The sequence below is a fragment of the Bos javanicus genome, chromosome 22 (genome assembly GCF_032452875.1).
Source record: "Bos javanicus breed banteng chromosome 22, ARS-OSU_banteng_1.0, whole genome shotgun sequence".
Taxonomy (NCBI): Eukaryota; Metazoa; Chordata; class Mammalia; order Artiodactyla; family Bovidae; genus Bos; species Bos javanicus.
Genome location: NC_083889.1, coordinates 45,364,657 through 45,383,587, shown reverse-complemented (window position 1 = coordinate 45,383,587; position 18,931 = coordinate 45,364,657). Strand labels below are relative to the sequence as shown.

The 18,931-nt window shown below is 42.0% G+C and overlaps 1 protein-coding gene across 10 annotated transcripts in view; it reads right to left on the bottom strand.

Moving 5' to 3' along the window:
• The window catches only part of ERC2 (ELKS/RAB6-interacting/CAST family member 2), a 993,593-nt gene that overhangs the window by 180,914 nt on the left and 793,748 nt on the right, over nt 1-18,931 (bottom strand). For 8 of the 10 annotated variants that reach the window (XR_009732518.1, XR_009732517.1, XM_061396628.1 and 5 more), the window contains one exon: nt 17,676-17,810. Coding sequence is in view for 7 of the 10 variants with exons in the window: in XM_061396628.1 (XP_061252612.1) it covers nt 17,676-17,810 (135 nt within the window). In the remaining 3 variants the exon portion in view is untranslated. Of the gene's footprint in view, nt 1-2,260; nt 2,327-17,675; nt 17,811-18,931 lie in introns of all 10 variants that reach the window. The other 2 variants (XR_009732519.1, XM_061396632.1) reach the window with 1 other exon arrangement.

Sequence of the window (18,931 nt, the reverse complement as noted above, 5' to 3'; positions counted from 1 at the left end):
GGGATACATGGTATTTGGGGAAATTTCGTAAAGGAATAAGGAGGATGGGGATTAATGCCATTATCTCTGCTTCCCTTGAGCAAAGCAAGGCTGTCTATATGCCTTGGCACCAGTTTCATCCTGAAAATGACAAGGTTTCTATGTCAAGGGATGGTGGAAGGCGGGGGGTTGGGGTGTCAAATTCTTGTGAAAGAGCAATAAGAGTCTTTATTTTCCAGGAGGAGGGGCTTTCCTGATGGCTTGGATGGTAAAGAATCCTCCTGCAATGTGGGAGACCTGGGTTTGATCCCTGGGTTGGGAAGATGCCCTGGAGGAGGGCATGGCAACCTGCCCTTAGAATCCCCATGGACAGAAGAGTGTGGCAGGCTACAGTCCATGGGGTCGCAAAGAGATGGACATGACTGAATGACTAAGCACAGCACACATCCAGGAGGAGACACAGATGTAGCCCAGTCCTGACACTGTAACACGATGGCAGAAGCAGGTTCACAGAAGAGCCCCAAGAAGGACTTACACTTTTCTAGGCAAGCCCCAAACTCACAGAATCTTCCTTTGCCTACTTGTTACATGCATGCTGTGGGCAGGTTTCATATGTTCACTCTTTAACATTATAAAATATTTACTTCTCACTTAGAACTGTTTTAGGTCAATTTGCATCTTTATTAGCTATTCCATATGAGTAAAGGCCATATTTCTCTTAAACTTTTCTCTAGATAGGGAGTCTCTCAGACAAATTTTAGCATTTCTCTGGTTTCCCTACCTCCCTATATCAACAAGTTTCCCTTTGGAACCACTTTGCATCTGGAAGAGTTAATTCTGTACTGTTTCCCTCTTTACTAAGGAAAGGGAGAAGGGGGGAGAAAAGGGGAGATGTGACCAGGAAGCAGGCTCTACTGGTGGTCAACGGATCCATGAAGTGTTACATCTATAACTATGTGGAAAGATGCTGTAAATGAAAGTCAAACCTCTGTGTGTTCCCTGAAGGACCAGAGAAAGCAGTCTGACTCACTGATGGGACCTTCGATGGGTTCAGCTGAGCAGTGAAAAATATCAATGAAAACTGTCACCCACGGGCGAAACACACAAGTTACTATTTTCAAATTCATCCCAAGAACCACTGTTTACATAATATGAGTGCAAGACTTGCAGAAGGGCACACCTGTTTACTTATCCCAAAGAACCACCTCTCCAATCACAGACCTGGGGCATTTCACATTTGTCCCAGAAAAAGAACTGCATGGTGAGTACTTGTGACTATGGCACACAATCTACCACATTTCTTGCTATGAATATATATATATATATGCTCATATACACTGTCACCAACTTCAACAGAATAGTCTGTGTCACCATAGGTAGATATATTCAGCTCCAGAGCATTTGTGACTTGGTGTTAAACAGCCTGCAGTATCCTGGAGAGGTGTGATTCACAATGGCAAAAGTCGACAGAGTTCAATGTTCCATTTTATATTAATAACACAGAACATTACATGCACCACTATTCAACTATAATGCAGACAGCCAAGAAATAAACAGTGGGTTTGCATAGATAAAAATCAATCTTTAAAAAAACAAAATCCTCCGAAAAAACATAATGCATGAAAATAATGCAAAACTATAGGCACGCAATTGTCAAAAAGCAACAGATATAATACCACTTATGAGTCTGTCAATATTAACATTTCTATTCTAGTTCATTTAAAGAGATACAGTTACCCATTCACCATTACTATGCCTTGCTCCTTGTGTTTTCTTCAGAACTGCCATAGAAGAGAGTACAGTTCATTAAATGGGCTTCTTACACATGATAGTTTCAGCTCTATGAAGATAAATAGCTTTGTTTTCCTTATTCCTTACCAAACATTTGACACAACCAGAAGGACATGGGAGTTGGACCGCACTGGCATATCTGGTAAGAGCAAGCAGTCGGCTGAAAACCATGACTGGAGAACTGTGACAATTTCTGAGTCCACAATCATGCCTTTAAAAGTGTGGATAAATCCTAATGAGGGCAGAGTTTACATCTTAAACAACATAGAAACATTTGGATGGTGCTCAACCCAGCCCCAACAAGGCAGAACAATAATGTGGTTGCAGGGAGGGGGGATATGAAGGAGGGAGCTCTTGGGGGTGGTCACGGCACGCAGAAGCAAACACAGGGCACATCACAAACAGCAGTGAGCACAACTGAGCACGCACACAATACAACACTAGAATACAATTTTTAAAAGAAAAATGATATAAAAGATGGTTTTCTCACCCCTCAAAACAAAACTGGAACTTTGGTTTACAGGCCCGGCTATGCCCATATGCCCTCCTCGTCATCCTGCGGCCGGCCAGGGGTAAGAAGGTGCACGGAGAGGAGGGGAGCACCGGAACGAAAGAAGAGAAGGTTAGTCACACTGGGATGCACTGCAAAGGCACACTGATCTTCACTTTGTTTTTTAATCTTAAAGAGCGAGGAAAAAAAAAATCCATAGTAACTTAAAGTTCCACATCACTGACTTGTCAAATACATAACTGAGTTTTGTATCTATGGCAACCCCCACACAAAAACATTCCACCCACCAGGCTCTGACTCTGTGTCAAAAATGGATTAGAAGATTAAAATTAGTCTACATTAGCAGATGATTATTTTTTTGGAAAGCATGCAATCTGAATTGCATATGCCTAAAGAGTAGATTAAACCTTTTAAGTAAGCAGAGAAGTAATTATAGTAACTAAATACCCTTAATTTCTCTTAAGCTTGAAGTATCAATAAAGGCTGAAGAAGAATTAAAAAAAAAAAAACCAAAATTCCACCAACTTGGGTGGAACGAACTTCTGTAACATGCGATAATTGACATTGGTTATTTCACAAAGGCTCAAACATACTGTGATCTTCTGGATTTGTCAGGTTCTATTTTACTCTCAGCGTAAAAGAGGATGTGCCCACCATGGAACGATTATACATTTGCACGGAATGATTATACATTTGCAATCAAATAAGTTTCAAAGCAAAGAGAGTAAACTTTCAATTCAGTAAAATGCTTGTAGAAAGCAAGTTTTGTTTAACTTAAAATTGTGCTCAACTGTGGATAAATGGGAACTTATTTGGTCTGAATTCTTGTTGAAAACATTTCCAGAATGGTTCAGGCCATTTTCCTCACTTAGTGAAGAGGTGGATGGGCAGGGCAATTGAATCTATACAGACAGAAGTATATCTGCCATCACAAGGTCGTGTTTTGAACAAGAATTCTCACTGTTCACTGCAAGGATAGAAACAAAGTGTAGAAAACTCAGTGGTTCATATCCTGGTCTCACACGTAATTTGGGAGCTGTGTCTTTTAACAAATCCCTGACAAAACCAGGTTTTCCCATGATTGTCTTCTGTGTTTTGAAAATCAGGAACAGGAAAAACAATAACTTGAAGCATCTTCTCACAATATGTATCCATATTGCTTAAGCTGTTGTAATATCAGGTTGAATTATATGAAAATGCCCACTGCTGGCCATTTTGGGTCTAGAAAAACAGCAACTTCATACAGTTTGACCTAATCTTGCCAACAAGGCTATGGTGATTTTATCTGCTCAAGAATTTGGATCTATGGTCTTTGAAATGAGTTTTCATATGATTTCTCTTATATTTTTGTGAATTTTATTTTGTATATTTAAAAATATTATTCTGACAAAGGGAGTTCACCAGACTACAGCCCAAAGAATTAACAATGTCCCACTGATTTGAGTCAATCAAGTGATTTGCACACAGTCTGAATTGGACAACTCAGTATGAATTTGCACTGACAGTTTGGCTAGTAATATTCTGGCCCCACATAAGTTCAACTGATCATCTTACCTGGGTCTCCTTCTCATGTAAAATTTACCTGCGTCTATTTACCACTACACAGTCTAGTAATTGCTCCTGGCAATGAACCTCCCTTTTCCCTACCTAATTGGAGAAATATGGATTTTTACATTCATTCAATTTTCTCTCAGTTCCTGGAGAAAAGAAAAGTTTAGGTCCTTTTTTATGCTAATAAAGAAGGAAAGTATAGCAGGGGACCCCTCAAGCATCCACAAATGGGTCTCAGAGGGTCTAGCAATTCCTTGCAGTTCAATGCAGAATGGTGTGGGTATGTGTGTAAGTATATTCTCTGGATGGAGGTCCTAGCTTTCATTATAAGGTTCCTGATTCCCAAAGTCTCTGCTGCAGGAAAACTCAGAGAGATGCCAAAGTCACACACAAAAAAATAGGCTGTTTTCCTCAAAATGCAGCCTACAGTCCCTGCTGACTGCTTCTGAATGGCTGTAAAATCATTCCCTGTGCTGAGCAGTTTATTTCATTTTGCATTTAAAACCAACAGTATGTAGACATCCAGTTTGTTTCAAATCCAAAGATGTTTTAAATTTTGAAAAAGAAGAAGGAAGGAGGAAAGAAAGCCACTGCCACCAAAATCTATAACTATTTTCCTAACGGTGAAGTGTGGTCTAATGCAAATTACTTTTAGCAAATTAAATATATTAAAAAGTGGTAATTAATTATGATTGAAGCAGACAGGAGTTGTAGCTCGAAAATACACACTGCCAATATCACTACCGTGCCTCGTCCACCATAGGAATAAAAAGGAGCTCCCAGATGTCGAGGGTTATTAAAAGCCAGATGTTGAGATCGACGTCTTGTATGCTGGTGAATAAAGTAAAGAAATATGACAGGCCAATATAAACTTTGCTAACGTTTAACATGGCAGAAATGGGGATAAATTCCTTCAGTGTGCTCAGAATATTATGCATATCTTTCAAGTTCCTAGTTTCTGAAGTTAAAAGTATTTAAAAGAAAATAGAAAGGGAAGTGGTGGCCATTTCTGGTCTCTCTAATCTTCAAAGCTTAAACATGAATTGACCCTAATCACCAAGTGATCTGGGTCAGAGTGAGTGTCTGCTTGGGGAATAAAAAAACAAAAATGCAGGAGCTAATCAGAGACGGAGCCCCAGATATTTCCAAACGTTCGCAGCTGTCTGACTCCTGCACCGCCTGCATCTTTGTATGCAAATATTAATTTGTTCGGCAACCTTACTGCCCAGAAATGTAAATCTGGGGACCAAAAAAATAAAAACCAGATAAATGTCACTTGATCCCTAACTTCATGCCAAGTTATTTGGAAATTCTTGAAGTTTTAAAATGCATCTATCAGGCCTGAGAGAGTCAGTTTCCCTCCCTTGTTTTTCTGTTTTCAGATCGACTTCGCAGCGGGCTTTCTGGAGGCTGCCTGGCGTTTGCTCCCTTGTGTGTTGTCCCTGTGAGTGATTGCTATGCCAGGAGTTGCCAAAATATCTGGATGAGAAAAAAGCCTCTAGTCCATCCGTCATCCGTCTGCTTTTGTCCACAGCATCTGGGGACGGAACATCCAAGGTGGGCTGAAGCCCAGAGCACAGTGACCACAAAGCCCGTTTTAAAGAGGGAGGAGGCTTAACTATCCAATAAACTCAGGATGTATCTATTGCTCCAGAGATGATATGAAGACTTGACGGAAATCCTTAGTTCCAGATGCTAGGCTCTAATGGGGTTCTCTAAATACTGAGATAAAACAAAATCCCTCACCGGATGGGCTGCTCAAGGGGCTATGTTGATGACAAGATCTAAGAGCAAAGTGACTGAGTCATCACTGACAAGATGGGAGACTTGTTGTGGGGACATTTATTAGCCCAGCCATGGAGGTCTGGGAAGGAACTCTGTGATATGACCTGATAAACAGACCAGTGTAAACCTTTAATTGGTCTCTATTTTGAGGTATTTCGTATAGCCAGCAGGCAAGCCTCAGCCCATCACAGGGCTGGTTGTGTGTGTGTGTGTGTGTGTGTGTGTGTGTGTATGTTTTAAAAACCCTGCAATTTTCTTTCAGTTGATAGCTGGCTTTTTTCTTGAAATCGAAGGGCTAGGTTCCTAATGAGGACCTTACTGTCACACTCATCCTAACTGAAGATGAGAATGAAATTACGGAAGCATCACTTTTAAATCAGCCTACTGCCTCTGTAAGAACTCAGCCACTTGTCTCTGCCAGGAAGTTCAACATGGCCTCCCAGTGGGACAAGCAGGGTGACCCTCCTGGTTACTGACAGGGTGTGGCGTGGGCAGTCACCAGATCCACCCCTACTCCTCCTAGAAGTTCATGGCTCCTCTGATACTTTCTGCAAACTTCAAGCACCAGCATTCCGCAAGTCACAGAAGCAAGACCACAGTGTTGGGTATATGATGTGTCCTGTGCCCGGGTTTGAGCAAAGCAGCAACTCTCAGCATTTCCAAACTGCAGGCTTGGCCAGAACTAGGGAAATAGAGTGTATACAAAGGAAAGCAAGGGGTGTGAGCCTGGAGATAAGGGCATCAAGCCTTATCAGGGCACTAACGTGTTTTCTTTCTGGGTCAAGTCCAAACCTTTCCTCTGGAAACCTCACATTCGTGTCTGTCACCTCTCCTGCCTCCTAGAATGCATAGCCCATAAGTTGATGTCTCTGTTTATGTGACGAGGTCAGGAATGGCTGCAAACTCTTAGATAATTTGATTTGTCATAGCCTGTGGTACCCATTTGCAGACAAGTTCTCCCAAAGAATAGCCAAGTCCTTACTAGATTCAGATACCTGTTCTGTGCTGTGTTTCTAGATGCTAATTAATTTCTGACCTGGGCTAGAAATGAGCCAGCAGGAATTAGCACCAGCTCCAGGTTAGAAAGAATGGGACGGCTCTTAGCTTTCTTCACTAAGAATCACTAGGACACAGGGCTGGGGAGGGTCTTTGTGCGGACAGGGGAAGGCAGGCTCAGGGACAAAGATGAGGTAGGTCGCTGAAGTACACTTGGCCAGGAGCTGCGGCTGCTGCTGCTGCTGCTGCTAAGTCGCTTCAGTCGTGTCCGACTCTGTGCGACCCCAGAGACGGCAGCCCACCAGGCTCCCCCATCCCTGGGATTCTCCAGGCAAGAATACTGGAGTGGGTTGCCATTTCCTTCTCCAATGCATGAAAGTGAAAAGTCAAAGTGAAGTCGTTCAGTCGTGTCCGACTCTTAGCGTCCTCATGGACTACAGCCTACCAGGCTCCTCCATCCATGGGATTTTCCAGGCAAGAGTACTGGAGTGGGGGTGCCATCGCCTTCTCCAGGAGCTGTGGAGTGGGGGTCAAATTCCAGTCCATCTGACCACAAAGATTCACCCTCCTGACATGTGAACTTTGAAGCCACAGAAAGAAGCCCTCATTTTGGCCCCAGAAACACCTGAGGGTCCTGCTCAGCTCAGCTCCGAAGTCCTTAGGACTCCGTGTTGCCCCTTTCCAAGCTGTTGAAGGTCCTGGTTGGGACTGGATGGTACAACTTAGGTGGGGTTTCTCTGGCTCTTCGAAGAAAGACAACCTCACATGCATATGGCAGATGTCCTTTATACAGCTTATCAGCAGCACCCCGCCAAGTTTCAAGGTCCCTGAGGGAAAAGGAAGCACCCCCATACCCTTCACACTCTGTCACAGCACCTGTGGGAATTTAACATGCATTTTCAAACCAGAAAGCCTATAAGGACTGGCCCCTGCTTTTCTGAATGATTTGACTCCTCTAATAGAGAAGGCAGCCTGGATTTCAGAGTTCCTTAGGGGCTGCCAAGATTGTGTTTACTTGTTTCTCCCCAGAATGGTTCCGTCCCCCTTCTCATGGCACTAGCTGCACTTGTGATTTATTCTTCTAACCTGACTTGGTGAAAGCCGAACAGCCCTGGCTAAGGGGAAACATGATGGGCAATCTCCATGTTTTAAAAGATACAGGGGGGTGTTTCTCAAGGGAGAGGCAGAGACTGCAAGCAAGCCTGTGCAGCCTGGTTGGTTCTCAGCAAGTCTACCACACTGGGACCCCTGAGGCAGGGGGCCATCTAAATCCTCTTTGGTAAGCCATGGAGAACATTTGAGAAGCTTGTGGGGCATTCTCCTTCACTTCTAATGCAGCATCTTTAGGCACTTTCTCATTTTTTTCCAACTATCATTATAGGGTGACATGAAAACTAGCTTTCTGTTTCCTTCGAGCAAAAGTTAATTCTGACAAACCAATCTAGTGCATGGTGCCAGCTCTCTCAGCTGAAAGATACAAGATACCCAGATGAAGATAACAATGCTGGAAGGTTGTACACTGGCAAAGAATATATTTTCAGAGCCCAAAGTCAACATCTGCTAAAAGCTGAGCCATTGCCAGATAGCCATAAAAAAGGGGTGGGGTGGAGACAGGCTTTATTTTCACTCCCTCATCCATCAGTCATTAACGCTTGGCTTTGTTAAACAGAGTGAAAATTGTGTTTTTTAGCAGGATTCTGACTCTGCTTTTTCCTGGCTAGTGGGCAACCAAATCCCCTAGCCCCTTGACTTTTCATGTCCTCAAGTGCCTCAGAAAGAAAAAAGAATCGGAAGGCCCTGATACTTCACAGGGCTGCTCTGTGAATTAAACTGGAGAACGTAAGTTAACCTGACTTGTAGACCTTAAACATGTATACAAACATAACTGGGCACACCGCCCTTGGTGCTGGCATTTCATAGGCTGTCACTATTACAACAATGTACTTGATATTGTGCTAAGACCAAAGGCAAAAGGGTGTATGTAAAAAAGGATCAGACAGTGTGTTAAACCATCCTTAGTTATTTTAACATCTCTGGGCTATTCAAAGCTATGGTTTACACCTGTCATTAAAATACAGATGCTGAAACAATTTTTCAAATGCTATTGTTCCACAAATACAGTAGTTTGCAGAATCTGGCTAGTGGGCAACCAAATTCCCTTGCCCCTCGACACTGTGTGTGCATGTACGTTTAAAGAATGTTTTCAATTCTCTTTTCTGTGGTTCCTTATCTTCTGAGTGCTGCAAGTGCCTGGGGCATGGAAGTCCAACATGACCCTTATTACATCAGTTCAAGAAAAAAAAGAAAGGCAATGGTGTTTAGCAAGAGAAAATGGATTTCCCTGCTTCCAGACCTTTCAAAGTTGGCCACCCCCTTTCAATGGGGGAGCTAAAGAGCTGCCTCTTAGACAAATGTGACCGGATTAAAGCAGCAAGTTGAAAAGGAATCAACCCTTCCGCAATGCCAAGATGAGTTACATCTACAAGCTGGGGAGAGTAGACTGTGTCTGAAAAACCCCCATTGACTCAAAAGATGCTGCAACAAATCTCTTAATGAAACCCTAATACTGCACACAAGGTTTAAAACTAAGAGGAATCAGTGAAAGGGGAGAAAAACAACTTTATCCAAAATAGAGTAAGACTGAAATCTTCAATAGGCTCAAATTACCTTTAAGGAAAAACCCTTTTCTAAGAGGAGGATCCTGATGCATTAAGCAGCTCTGTCTTTTTCCCCAGACATGAAGACCCTACCTGGCAGGGTTTATCAAATCGTGCCCTTGCGTGCTTACATGTAAGGAGTTAATACCACACCCAGATTAAAGAGCCTTGGCAATAACTTGCTCATCCGCACAGCCAGCTTTCCTAAGGCTGTGTCACCCCTCCCCCCTTCCTCTCCTGCGACTGAAATGCTTGGGTGAGCACATAACAGCTAGTAGAGGAAGGAGCAGTTAAATACCTCCCACAGCAGTGCAGACATTTGTCCTCATTTCTTTCCTACCTGTGGCCTCACAGAGAGCCATGACAGGGTCATTCCAGAGCTTCTGCTCTTAAAAGCAAACAAACAAATAAACTACCACCTTTATTTCCCAATGGTGAGAAATCACATATTCCTTCTGGCTTGTGTTTTAGTAGCTTTGGGGATTTGGGGTATTCTTTGAGGGGTTAAAAAAATTATATCTAGCTACCTTTCTACTTCATGTACTTGAAAAAAAAAATCTGTTGAGTTTTAAACATAGCATCTTCCAATCCACTTGCGATAAAAGGAGTATCTGAAAAGGGGCAAGTAAGCACAAGAAAACAAAATTGTAACAATGTGTGGTGAAGGATGTTAACTAAACTTATTCTGGTAATCATTTCACAATATATCCATATACCAAACCATATGTTGTATATCTAAAATTGATACAATGGTAAAGGTCAATTATATTTTCACTTGTGAAAATTAACTGTTTACAAAAAGAAAAGAGGCAAGTGGATCATAAGATATAGTTCAAAATGCATTCCAGGATTTCTCTGACTCCGATGTGGAGAGGACTGGCCCAAGAGTAGGAACAGTTGAAATCTTTGGACCCTTCTCCCATTCAATAAACATCAGCCCAACAAGATGTTTCTTCATGGGTTTTGAATTTGAAGGCTTCATCCCTACTTGAAGCCAAAACCCAAAGCCTTCTTCCAAGAAGCGGGCCATGAAATTAGATTTGCAATGCAAAGAACCTCTATCATCTCTTGTTTAGTCAAGCTTCAGACATACTAACTTGGATAGGAAACTGATATTAAAATCCTATGACATGTAACCTTTCTTATTAGGTTACCATCATGGGGAACAAATTTCTTTTTGGTTGTCCTGAAACTATACTTTAGCAACTATACTTTATTCTGATATGTAGGAGTTAATTTTTCTTCTATGTTGGAAACAAGAAAATGTATTTACACACACACGCACATATATGTATATATAATGAACATTCAAACACACACACAGGGGAAGTTAGGGAGAGAAATTTCTAGTTAAACATGATCTTGAGAAATTCTTCCATATGTGGAAAAGTCCTCAGTTCATCTGACATATAGCTATACATACATATATACACACAGGACACTATGTATACATTTATCCCACATTCATTTAACCTCAAAACATAAAATAAATTCTTTTTTTTTCCCTCCCTAAGCAAAAGCTAGGAATAACAACTCTATACACAGAATCCATCTTCTGGGGGCAATGGAGCAAGTTAAACCCCTCGTCTGTTTGTTAGAATTCAAAGGGCTGCACTTTGGCTAATCTGTTGGTGAAAGTGCAAGGAAAGCAGGGCATCAATCACAGAAGCCCGTCCGGCATTTCACAGAGAGGGCGAGTGGGGAATCCAGAGGCCTGGAGTCGGGTCTCTGAGAAGTAACAGGGCCCGGGGAGGGGCTGCTGTGACTGCTTCCTTCTCTGGGTGGACAGTGAGACTCTACAAAGCCCTGTTGCCCAGACATAAAATCAAAGCCCTGGGGAGGTGGAAGAAGAGGAGAAAAGCAGCAGGGGTGGGGATGGTTACAAGACACATCCGGGACCAAGAAACTCATGCGGCTTGGAAATGTTATTACCTCTCTCCAGTCACATCTCAGTAAGGACCTGCTGGCTGGAATTTGCCCTCCTATGGGAATGCTCTGCAGGACACAGACTAATTCAGTCTGGAAGCTTGGGTGTGTGCAGTACGGACAGAGGTGCGAGGGTGAGAGAGCAAGAAGCTTGTTTTCGTTTTTGGATCTAACTCTACCTTATAGCTCTCTTGCCTGTAAGAAGAGGGTAGAGAGGACATGTTTCAAGACCAGAAATGTCAAAACCAAGGTAGCGAGTGCTGCAGCCTCTCTGAAGCAGAGCATAGATGCAGTCGGCATGGGTGGGATCACTGGGATAATATTGTGGTATCTTAAAATATAATCTGTATATCAACCCCAAGACCACTAATTTGAAAAGAAAGCCATGTCTATGTCTGGGATATCTAGTGAACAAGGTATTTGGCAGCTTATGGGAAAATAACATGTGTCTCAAGCATAATCAATGGGAATTTTCAGCAGAAAATGGAAGTGGACATTCAGCGCTCTGAAATGTGTCCAGTGGTACAAACCCATGTTTCAGCTGAGAGCCAACACATGCTGGGACCACAGAGTAAACAGGAGCAGCAGAGAAGGGGCCCAAAGCCACTATTTACATCTGCAGGTAGGTTCTGGAAACTGCCAAGTGGAGTCAGTAACATTTAGGATTGGGGCAATCAATTTTCTAGGAATAGATTAGGAGAGTGGACACCCTGAAGTGGAAGACGTACAATAGCTAACCCAGCTTCTGTCACAATGAGGTCACTATCTGAAAGCCCTCCAAGAGCCCTGGCTGGTCTGATGGCAGCCTCGAGCCAAGGGAAGCACCCTCTACTCTGCTCTGGGAGCCTGACTGGTCCCGGGCCTTGTGTGTACACAGGCTCACGGGTGAGCGAGCAAAGGAATGTGGATCCTGGTGATTCACCGCCCAGGGCCCGCTATAACCCAGAGCGATTCCTCTCCTTCTCTGTGCCAGGCTCTCTACTCCTTGAGAGCCTCACTCTGGTGCCTCGAGGGCAGTGGGAGAGCTGTAAGAAGCCACATTTTCACTGGCACAGTGACAGCAGGTATGGAGAAAAGTAAAGGGCAGGGGGGATGGGGGAAAATGAACTGAATATCACAAACAGAAGAACGGGAATAATGTTGATGAAAGCTGGGGCAAATGGAAAGAGAACCGATGGGATGAAATTCTAATTCAAATTTGAAAACTAAACCAAAATGAGATAAAATTTACTACAACTGGACAGGAAACTGAAAATACACATTTGCATTTAGAGGAAGTTGATACTGTAATTAAACCATATTTAGTACACATGGTTGCATAAATAGATCCATACTGACATCCAAGGAGGTTTGCTCCAGGTACAGCATTCAGAGATACAGACCTTTCTCTGGGGCCTGTTGATTTGCAGGTATGTGATTCTGAATAGATATCAGTCTCCCTGAGCTCCAGTGTCCTTATCTATGTAATGGGGATACTCCCATCTGCCCTTCTTATTTCCCAGAGGTACTATAGGAAGAACTCATTCAACAGACATTTATCGAGTGCCTACTATGAGCCAGACAGGTACAACTATGCTTTGGAATATGTAACAGAGAGTATGAATATGACATAAAATTCAATCAAAAATTCCCATAATAAATCTAATAAGTATTATGCCTCCATGCTCCTGGACTCTGTAGCCATCCTTTACAAGTAAGATTTCTATAAGCAAAATGTGAAATTTAAACTCTAATTGGGAATCTGAAAGTCTTCAAGGTAGTCAAAATTCCTTGGCCTTTCTAACTCCTGTGAGTGAGTGAGCATTTATATTCAAAGAAAGAGCCAGAGAGAGGAGAGACAAGTTCTGGGCTTTGAAAGTGACCACATATTCTGGGGTTCCAACACAAAAAAAGTGTTTAGGTTTTTGCCAGTTAGGTCCCCACAAATTAGAATCAGAGTGCCAGATGCTTTAAGAATTGGAGGTACGTTTTGCACCAAAAAGAAGTAAGATCCAGGTCTTTAAAGACCCAACATTCAACCCAAGCACAGTAGTGGGAGTTCTAGAAGCCAAGGGCAACCTGAACGAGTCTGGTGTTTTGAGTCATCTGAAGTGTGGTGCTCACTCTGATGCCATGCTTTTCTTATCCATGGGGTTGGTCCATACCTGGAAGGCACTGGAAGGACTATATGGAAGGACTATATCATGAACTATGACTATAAAAGCTACACAATGCCTGGGAAAATGAGTAAAAAATCTTGGCATCCTGGATAAGGCAAGGAAAAATGCTACTTAAAAATAACAGATAGTGATGATGGCAGGTCCAGAGGGCATGTGGGAGAAGTTGAGTTTCCACTTAGCTTTTCTAAAATTGGTCTTGGTAACTTTACTAAAAATAAAATCACTAATGTGTCTCCAGCAGGTACAACTAAGTCTTTGGTCTTAATTATTTCTCAGAGCTCACCAGCAGCCTATATCATGGGAAATATTTCTTGTCTGCTTGCGTGCCCACTTCTTGGTTTGAAAGTTTTCCTAACGCATTACTGGGACTTCTCTGAATGTTGTACTTGAACATATTCAATGACTATGGTCATTCTCGGGGGTCATAGGGCACAAACTATTAACTGCTCCTTTCTTGGATGGGGGTCTATAGTTTGTTGGACTGACACACCCCACTGAATTCTCTTACATATTCTCCATATTTCCTTCCCCTTATCACATGCATTTTCAATCCCTGAAGAGATGTGCATGTATGATTATTCTCACTTTCTTGGGTCCTCACTTTTATGATGGTTCCCTTAACTGCAATCAATTGATTTTTTGGTGGTATAACTCATTCTCAGATGCCATTGTCTTGAAATAAAAAAGAATCCTAAGAGGTGAACACTCTCATTTTCTGCTATGTAAACCATAAGGAAAATTTGCCTCAAAAGTCTATCTTTTGATGTACAACACCAATGGGCACTGGATCAGCCATGTTTTAAGCTGGGTAGTCTTTTTCTACAAATGATACTCTGAGGACAGTATTCCTCAGAGCACAGATGCTACTTGAAAAGAAGAAGAAAAAAGGTTCCATGATCAAGTAAGTCTGGGAAATTCTGGGTTAAATAAAACTGGAGGACTTGCTTTCTTATATGACTTTATGGATCCTTTGATCTCTTAATTGCACCAAGACTCTCCAAGATTATGTTATAATATGCAGCACTTTCCCCAAATTCTTTGCCCACTGATTCTCTGTTTCAAACCTTCCTCATGGGACTAATGTTCCAAAAGTTACTTTGGGAAAGGCTAGTCTAGACTTATAACCCTTGGATTCAGTTTCTCCCAAGGAGAAAGCAAAATCATAGTAAAAGAGAGAGGGTCAGAGAAGAAGTGGGAAAAGAATCTAACTCTGCAAGTACCTGGCAATACTTAAATTGAGTTTCCTAAGGAAAAATTAGTTTCTCTGGGAAAGTAGCAAAGTGGCTGATTTTTTTTTTTTTTCTTCTTCTTCATTTTCATGTGCTCTGACCTCTTAGCTCAAAAGTTAACGTCAACACTTTGGAGCTCCTCTTCTATAAGGTATAGGTGGTCAACGCTCATGGCCACAGGAAAGTTAGGGCTAAAACATTCATGGGAAGGGAATCAGGAATCCCTCAAAGAGAATTTTCCCCTTTAAGTCGGGTTCATTTAATAGGGGCATATCATGAACGCTTAGTTCAAATCTCATCCAAATCAATCCATTATTCAGCCTCTAATGTTGTCACATACTCATATAAAGCTGTCACTATCTTCTAAGAAGTAGCTCCACTCCATACGTGTTAGTATATATGCTTACACGATTATGTGTTGCTTTTGTAATCAACTGGGAAAGACTTCCCAGCCTTTCAATGACTGTCACAGACTGGGATGTAGATTTATAATGATGCACAAATTGATATATAAGTTGGTGAATATGAATCTCCATATCCCACACAGGGGGAAGCATCATTGTCCAAGAGCAGGAATACCTGGTCAGAAAGGTTAACCAGCCCAGGGAGGTCTTGCCAGCTCCATCTCTGGAGTCAACCTCCTCCTACGAGGGCTCCCAACTTGAGTCTCCTCCTCTGACTGAAAAAAATACACCAAGGGAGTATTACAGCCTTGCTGACTCCAATTTAAAGTCACAAAAGCTATCCTTCTGATGAATGATATTTCACTTTCACAGTGAACCCCACTGTAGTTCCTAAGTCACGGGCCCCCTAATTAAGTTAAAACTACCTGTTATCTGTCTTGTTCTGACATTATCCTGAACAGAAATGAATGAGACATCAGATTTTTAATCGAAACCAGACATAAACTCCTTGAATATAAGGCTATTATCCATTATTCCCTTACCCAGGCCCAGTAAAGTGGCCATCATGGGATAGGTGCTCCAAGCCTCAGTTGAATGAGCAAAGGACTCCCAGCTCTTGAGGGCCTCCTCCTCTCAGTGGATTTTTCCTCTGAGGAAGAGGGTGACACTCTCTGCCTTTATGTTAATGGGTTGCTTACAGTACTTACTGAGATGGAGAATGTGAAAGTGGAAGGTCATCACCACCTTCCTAATAATTGGCAACGTACAAGAGGTCCTGACCACGTATGTTAGCCAGACATTTCTCAAGGAATGCTAACTCTTCTGTGGAGGGCACCACACCTGAGCAATGATCTCTGTCTTATAACAACTGCTAGTGTCTGTCAACCAACAGAAGTCAACCAAACAGGCAAGTACTCTAGTTTAATGATTAAAGACCTCTAGAAAAGTATCTGGAGGCTATCTTTTATAAAAAATAAAAATATAGCATCACAAGGCAGATAAATTTGAACCGATGCTGTATTTCTAGCATGACACATTAGCATATGTGTCTCACTGATGTAACAAGACTGTTATCTCAGCAGGTGCTTGTGTGACCCACTCCCCCAGTTTGGGTCCAAATCCTTTTTTCTATCGCTATAGTGTTCTCTGTTCCTGTTTCTCTGGGGGAAAGTCCAGGGTGGTCTCTAGTACCAATAAAATCTTACACTCATTTCCCAAGGCAGAAGGTCAAGGAGCAAAGAGCAGGGATCAAGAATGAGAATGAATTAGCAGGATGCCAGGTACACTGGGGTAGGTGAATGTGGGAAAGTGGTGATGGTTGTGAGGGATGATAACTGACTAAATAAAACCAAATTAAACCAAAACCAGACATTCAGGAGAATGACATAAAATCAATCTCACTTTCCACTTTGCTGATTTCCAAACTGAGAACCCTTTTTGAGAGTTAATGACATAAACCGGTGCCTTTCTATACTTAGCTTCAGAAACTAAGATGTCCTGTGTGAACATCCTTTCCAGGGTTGAGGTCTCTGAGGGCAAATGTTTCCCAGGACAATGACAGGGCCAAGCTGAGGGTGAAGATCGCTCTGATTGGAGCTACCTTACTGCACAGCTCCACGGGGTATGTCTTATGTTGTGAACTATATAAATAGCGCCCTCTGGAATTGTACCACTTGCTAGTAAAATTCTTGGAGACTTGGAATCTTAACTTCTCCTATGGGATGCTAACAACATGAGGTAAAAAGGAAACAGAGTTATCTGAAAAAATTTTAGGAGTTCAGCAAGTACCCCTTCCTTTTATAAATAGTGAAACCCTTCCTCACACAGGTAATTCAAATAATCTCGTTCCTCACTATTTAGAAATATATAACAAAGGCATTTAGATGATTCCATTCCATTACCTATGACCCCACCTCTCTTGAAATTTATTGTATAAGTTACACTACTTTTTAAAAAGGTCACAGTATGATAAAAGAGGAAACACTATTAACATTGACTATGATATCCTGCTAATTTGCATTTAATTTCATAATATCCATAAAATTTACCTTCAAGAATTTTAATGCTAAACATGTAAACAGTTTTTGCATCTGGTGGGTGAAGGTGAATATCACTGAAAACTGCAGGAGAACTGTGTTTTTGTCAAGCCATCTCTTCACTTCTTTACTTAGGTAAGTGAGAAAACAGAGTCCAAATCAAATAAACCAGACGCCTTGACTTCACTGGCTAAAATGCAAGCAAAACTGATCTCTTTTCATGTAGTTTTACCCCACTTTTAATTTGCATCACTAAGGGATTTTCTAGGACAGTGCTCAGCAAACTCACGGCTTCTCTGATTGGCAAGCTCATGGAAACAAAGTGCTTTCTCTTAAAACTCTGAAAACAACATTCTAAAGTAACCCACCATTAGATACTGTGCCAGCAATAGACTACATATCTATGAAAAAGAAAGGAGAGGAGGAAAGAAAATGCATAACATAAACAAGAACAGACAAAACCTTAAAGAGGAAGGAGAAAGGAAAACATTTAGATTCCCTGAGTGATGGAAATAAATACCAAAGCTATTAGTTTCAGTTCAAAGAACATATCACTTTATGCTGTTTATTATTTCTTGAGGATTATTTATTTTATCTTAAAATATCCAAAGGGTAAAAGGGGTCTTAGAGGTAAGCAGCAATGAAACTGACCTGGTCAGGAGAGGGCCTGTGGTTGGAATGCTGCGACCTCCCAGGAGACCGGTGGTGGTGGTGGTGGTGGTGGTGATGGTAGTGATGGTGGTCCTCATCATAGTTGTCCGCCATCAGCTTCATCCTGTTCTGGGTCTGCACAGAACACAAACCAGGGAAGATTCCATCAGGAGCTGGAGGACCAGCAAAAGAGGGGTCAGGGCATAATTACAACACCTGTAGGGCTCCCATTATTCTTTTTTTAGGAACAGAGATTTTCACTTTTAGTTCAATGGAAACTTAATAAAGAAAGCACCATTCCATTAGCTTTGGTGACAGAGGTTCTGTCACATCACTGAATCCGCTGTGTTGTAGGACAGACATTCACAGACATAAGTGTACTTCCCCCACGTGATTTAAAAGCCAATAAATGGACACATGCTAAAGTGCTTTGTGTTATCAAGCGATCACACAGATCCATAGTAAGCTTGCAATAACATACCGCCAACCATCACGTCTTACGCTCTAGAGCAAGCAAGAGAACGAAGCCCTGAATGAAAAGATGGGAAAGACCTGGAAGGAGACAGAGAGCTACAGACAACAGTTGTCCTGCAAGACAAGGCAGAGAAGCCCACCAAAAGGCTGCCAACCGCAAAAATATTGATGGGGCTGGTTTGTTGCTAGGATGACTTCTAGGGCAATGGCTCTCTATGGACATTTTAACTAATGTCGTTCTTTAGAGAAATTAAGGCAAAGAAAGCAAAGCTGATGGAGAAGAGTTAACCACTCTAATTTTACTCCTTGCTATGTTTGTCACACGAGGCAACTAAGTGTCAGAGTTAAACTCCAAGGGCTATAGAACTATATGGTTTTATTATGCAAGGCAAGAAAGAGACCAATGATCAATTGAGCTAACAAAGGTCACAGAATCCACAAAACTGCCTGAAGTCCACTTAGAAAGGCAGATAAAAATATCCAGCTCAGAAAGCTGGGAAATGCAGAGACTCCAAGTGTGGGCTTGGAGATAAGGCCATCTGGGTTCAACCACCTCTTCAATGGGTACATGGGCTTTTGAGAATTAACTATTTCTATGCCCCAATTTCCTCAACTTTCAAATGGGAGTAGTAGAACCCCTTCCCTGGGGTTGTTGTGAGGACAAAGTATTGTGAAGAGAATGAATTTCAAGTCAGTCCAGAATCTGGTACATAATGGGCTTGAAATAAAAGTCATGCTACTATTACTATTGTCATTGTTTACTGGAAGACACTTCTCCTTCT